Source organism: Austrofundulus limnaeus, unplaced genomic scaffold (assembly GCF_001266775.1).
Source record: "Austrofundulus limnaeus strain Quisiro unplaced genomic scaffold, Austrofundulus_limnaeus-1.0 Scaffold174, whole genome shotgun sequence".
In the NCBI taxonomy this organism is placed as follows: domain Eukaryota; kingdom Metazoa; phylum Chordata; class Actinopteri; order Cyprinodontiformes; family Rivulidae; genus Austrofundulus; species Austrofundulus limnaeus.
The window spans coordinates 375,597-381,386 of NW_013952576.1; the positions used below are offsets into that span (position 1 = coordinate 375,597).

The window sequence follows — 5,790 nt, forward strand, 5'->3', positions numbered from 1 at the left end:
ACACACACACACACACACACACACACACACACACACACACACACACACACACTAACACATTCAGACACATGGTGGCAGGTGATTTTTCAAGGCTGCTGAATTTAATTTAATGCAAATATTCCTCCATCCACGTTCTTTACTCCTCTCTCCTTTCTGAGTCCTGGCTGGTGGGTCCAGCAGTCGCTGTGCAAGAAGCGGGGTACACCCTGGACAGGTCTAAATGCCATCACAGGGTCACACGGAGACTAAAAGCTATCCACGCTCTCACCTACAGACAATAGGTTTACCAGTTAACCCAACATGCWTGTTTTTGGTCTGTGGGAGGAAACCAAGGTACCCTTAGGAAATCCACACRTGCAAACTCCACCCAGAGAAGCCCCAGGCCAGGAAGTGATCCTGACACTTCCTTGCTGAGAGCCCTTGGCAGCAGCTCAAACCAGCTCTAATCATCAGATACTTTCCAAGATTAACCTTCAGGGTGGATATAGCTCGCTAGAAGCCTCTCACCGAGGACCTATCCACGTCATCATTTACCCAGAATGCTTTGTGTGTAGAATAAAATGGCCTCGTCCATGTAATATATTTTTTAACTTTTAGTTTAAAAATAATAACAACTAAACAGCCTACAGTATGTTTACAGTCTTTATTTTACAGTTAAAATACATATTTATTAAATAAAGTCTAATGTTACAACTAATCGGGGATTCCTTTAAGACAGAATGCTGAAAGATCCTCATCTGTTCTGCTCCATTGAAAACATGGATTGTCTCTTTGTTCTTGTGACCTAAAAACACATTTTGCATTTTTATCACCACTGTATCTGATGCTTTTTGTACTCTTTGCTTTGACAGTAGATCATGGCAGATGTGACCACTGTGTCACCAAATCAAACATCYATCAACATCACCCAAGGTACATCAGAACACAGCGATACAGAGCTGGTGCTGATCGGTGCTGCCATGGCTCTCCTCATTGTCGCCATCGTTTTTGGTAAGTCCTGCAACAGATCTGCCGTGTCATGCACAAAGAACGGACTGTCTGAAGATCAAAGCTGAATCTATTCATAGTCGGACTGCAGTGTTCATTTCCCCCCTCCTGTGTAGGTAACGTGATGGTTATCACCGCCATCCTCCGGTTCCAGCGACTCCAAACAATCACCAACCTCTTCATAGCATCCCTGGCTGTCGCTGACCTCATCATGGGCGTGGTCGTGGTTCCCTTCAGCTCCAGTAACATCCTGCTAAATTCCTGGAAGTTTGGGAATGTTATGTGCAACTTCTGGACAGCAACAGATATACTGTGTGTGACGGCCAGCATAGAAACGCTGTGTGTGATTGCTATGGATCGCTACCTCGCAATCATGTCACCTCTCCGCTACCCAACGCTGCTCACCAGGTAAACCAAAGCGTCTTCCTAGTTCAAGATRAAATCAAACATTTTWGACARAAGRGAACTACYGTATTTATTCAAGTATAATACGTAAAATTAAATCCATAAAATCATCCATAAAGTTGGGGGGTAGTACTATACTCGGATAAATGTTTTTACTTATGTATTTTAAAGGAAATATCGGCTTCWTTCACAAAATGCATGAGTCCTTAAATGAGACCGCGTCATAAAAAGCAGTTGAAACGAGCTTACCTCTGACACTCCTCCGTGCTTCAGAGCGAGATAATAACAGATCCAGTCAGGAGACATGATGTGAAAAAAGTGGAAAAAGTATTCCTGCTCCTTAGTAATGATAACAAACTAATGACATTAGTGTGTGACCGGGCCGCTCCTGGAACAACAACAAGCACATGTTCGTCTGTAATGGCTGCCGTCTACCGGTGTTCTGAAAAAGTTTGTATCCCTGAAAAACGTTTCCTCACCAGAGGGGGCGCTCGTGAGTAGGAAGTAATCTGCTTTTCCCCCACAAGATGGTCCAAATCTCATGTGAAGTCCCTGACTTTTGTGTTGGCGCCTCCTGGTGGACTATGTGTAAAATGTCAGAATTCATATGATGCTGCTACAGCTGATATATATTTGTTGTCAGAATACCTTTTAGTACATATGTTGTTAAAATAAAATGAACAGTCCAATGATCATTTTACTGATATGTACAAAGACTGCAAAGGCTGAAAAATCTTGAAGTCTGTATGAAATTGGAGGTAATTTGATGATTACATTTTTTATGCTTTTTAAGCTAAAAAAAAAAAAAGGGGGGTTCATATTACACATGAGATTGTATTATACACGAATAAATACGGTAATTAAATGTTTTAAATTGTTGGATATCCTGTGTCTCTGAGCTCAAGCTAAAACCCAATGAGTAACGTTTCATCAGGTTTGTCCAGTCGACTAATGAAGCCGTCTGTGACATGAAAGTTTTTGTTTTATTGGGTTGAGGTTGAAGATGTGACTTGGTGGAAAATTTTAAATCATTAATCCTTAAAGAGCCGGGGCTCTCTGCTCAATGCATGCAGTTCCACTCTTCTGACCTATCAGATCCTAGCTCTGCTACTGATTAGCCCTTTTAGTTCTGAATGGATGTGTCAGTCCTCCAGCAGGAATTTTATGCATTTTTAATGCCTCTAAATAGCAATAATTTGTTTGCTTCTTCGTGTTCTTTATGAAGGTGTTTGTGATACCAGTTACACTGCGTCCTTCAACATAAAGGGAAACTCTGCTTCATGTCCATGTCTGCTTACAGACTTAAAGTGTTTATGATCAACAAGTGCGATAACGTTGTCCAATAGTTGTACAAGCTGTTCTTTTAAACCTCTCGAGTCTGTCGGGGTTGGATACAAGTTTATAAATGAAAAGAATTCGAAGGTGCTGCGCTTCACAGAGGTGAGATCATCAGGATCTCACGGTACTTGTCTTTGCTTGAGGCGAGACGCTCGAGGCTACCAGCGCCAACACCACAAAAATCTGACTGAGGTATGACAAGACTGAARTCAATGTATTTAATTAGGCCTACTCGCACTTTCCCAGCCTATTTGTGCTTTCACTGTGCACCTCATGTTTTTCGCTTCTCAGGGATATTCTCACTCGTAATAAGAGCAACCAGTATGTAAAATAATGAAAAGATTGTCAATTTTTTTAAGAAACTGATTAAAAACAGAAAGAAATGCCCTACAAGGTTTGAAACATCTTTAGCTAAAACAAAAAGTCTGTATATTTTACATTTTTACTAAGTAATTAGTTTTTTAATAGTCATGATGCACATTAATCTGAACAGCTCACCTTTATAATTAAAATGATTTATTTTAATAAAGGTTTCATGGAATTAGTTGTCAGTATCTTACCTGTATTAGACAGCAGACTAAACTGTTTCACAGGTTTGGGAGAAGCACCCAAACCTGTTATGAGTTTTTAGATCACAATACGTTTGCATCACAGTGTCATGCAGAATGGGTTTGTGTAACAATTTGTTTTGCAAATTGTGTTTCACAAAAAGCATTTTGCAATGAGCTGCAGACTGTGTTGCAATGAAGCCAGTCTCCTGTCTAAATAAATGTAGATGGTACAAATACTGTAATTTTTGTCTCTAAAAAAAACATGCTGTGTAAACTCTTTTGAATGAGCGTTATGTCAAACTATTACACTTCAGTTAAATGTTTCAGTTTCAGTTAAATGGCTTTTTAAAAACTATTTATCATATATCTTCTGAACTATAAAACTATTTCATACAGTTATAATCATATGTAGCAACTTTTATACTGACTATTCCATAGAAAATCAAACTCTTTAACCCTCTTACATCAACCATTCGAACCCCTAAACCTTTGGAAGTGTTCACAGAAACAAGCTGACAACACAAAATAGCGAGAAAATTGAAAAAAAAAGGAAAATTGCAATTTACTCTCCCTCTGAAATCTGAGTGTTTGCAACCAAGTTTCTCAATGGTTCTGTAACCATGTTTTGTGTGTGGCCAGTTTTGAAAAAATCACTGGCTATTTTAGTGAGCATGAACTGTATTTTAGCTCCTTTCTTGCTCACATCGTATCTGCCTCAGCTTGCATTGTGCGCACCTTGGTAGCCGCCCCCGTGTTTTTGATTTTATCTGCTACTTTGGAAATGAAGATAAACAGATTTGGACATGTTTTTCAATAAATATAATTTATCATCTGTGTGGTCTCTCACGCAAGTGTCAGAATACAGCTCCGGAGAACTTTAATGACTGCGTGACTATTTTGAGAGAAAATCTGTCGCATACTATATTTTCTCCACGTTTAAAATTTCAGAGACACAATACGCTTTTGAGATTCACATGAAGAAATTAAGAACCCCCATGAYTGCTTCAAGACATTTTGAAAACTCCCTCATCAAGATAGAGATCCCTTGCAAATCGTCAACAAGTCACCAGCAGTTCCAGAAGTCACTGCCCGGTGAGATACTGGCTTTATCCCATTTTTCTCAGCGTGGATTCAAAACATCTCCCACCCAAACAAGTTTGTCATCTCTTCCTTGTTTTGTAAAGGTAGTTTATAGAAATCCCAGTTTCACAGTTTCATTGGTTTGCTGGTTTTTATGGGAGATGCAGAGGTGTGCAGTCACATCGCTTGATTTTGAGCTGCAACTTTTCTCTCAAATGAGCCACATTGGTCTCAAACCCACCTGTGGGTATCTACAGCCCATCTCAAGTGCTAAAACTGTATTTTAACATCTGCTTGAAATTTATCCTCAGAATAAAAAATGCTATTTTTATTACTCTCTATTTTGAAATGTATTCTGGCAGATAAAAACATGAATGTTGGTTAGGCTGACAAAAGGGGTACAAAGTGAGACAATGTGGGTACAAAGCCCCTTCTCCGTGTGCGTGCTTTTAAGCTGTTCTCATCAATACAGCATCAGCCAAATTTCTGTCCATTTCCACCAGTCGGATCCACCTTGGTGCTGGTTCCAGTGGGTGAAACTGATTGTTGTACGCTGACAGCTTAGCTGAACAGAGCAGTAGTCTAAAAAGAGCAGATACACCAGGAGGTATCAGACAAACTGGCTGCCTACGGTTATAAACATACTTAGAAACAGTGCTGCGACAAATTTTAAAAAATAAGCATCAGACTGGACGATAAACCCACAACGGCTTAAGCCATGCACCCATCGGAACACATTTACAAGGACACACGCATATGTTATGTTTCAATTCAGGAGCTGCATTTGTTGTCGCTTACGTCACCAAAGCTTGGGTTATACTTCAATACGACGTGAGACAGCAGGTCGGTGATTGTGTCATTTCAGACGTCTTTTTCCTGAGTGAGTATAAACGGGCTGAAGACGCAGTGGGACATAAATGATCATAATTCCTCCCTCTGCCCTCCCACAGCTCATATAACTATATAAACTGCAATAATGATGGCTGGAAAATGTGTGTGGTTTTTTTTTTTTCACTGAAAACTGGGTGAAGAGTCTGAGGAGGAAAGACTTTTGTTTTGTTAATGGTGGTCACAGAAAAAAGACGTGAACATCAGCTGCATGCTCTCGTTCAATAAGATCAAACCAGCTGCTCTGCTAGCTCTTTTGACAGCAGGCTTTRGARCAGGGCYATTCAACTAAATTGCTCCTGGGGCCACAGTTAATGCAAGCCAACACCTCAGGGGCCAAACATCCAACAATTAATGTCATTATGCAAATAAACCAAGTATTTCAAAGATCTTTGACCTTTGAAACAGTTTATTTTGCTGCATTTAGGCATGATTAGGGCTACAATGTACAGAATCCTATGTAATAGCAGTAATGATAATGAAACAATATCAAAAACAAAAATGACACACTATGCCTCCTGTTTAACACACACACAAATAT

At 39.8% G+C, this 5,790-nt stretch overlaps 1 protein-coding gene across 2 annotated transcripts in view; it reads left to right on the forward strand.

The window, feature by feature from the left end:
- adrb2b (adrenoceptor beta 2, surface b) overlaps positions 1-5,790 on the forward strand; it is an 18,794-nt gene that overhangs the window by 5,911 nt on the left and 7,093 nt on the right. Inside the window, exons 2-3 of one of the 2 annotated variants that reach the window (XM_014017658.1) lie at positions 852-990; positions 1,104-1,395. In XM_014017658.1, coding sequence (XP_013873112.1) covers positions 858-990; positions 1,104-1,395 — 425 coding nt within the window. In that variant the 5' untranslated portion in view covers positions 852-857. The remainder of the gene's footprint in view (positions 1-851; positions 991-1,103; positions 1,396-5,790) is intronic. The other variant, XM_014017660.1, reaches the window with a different exon arrangement.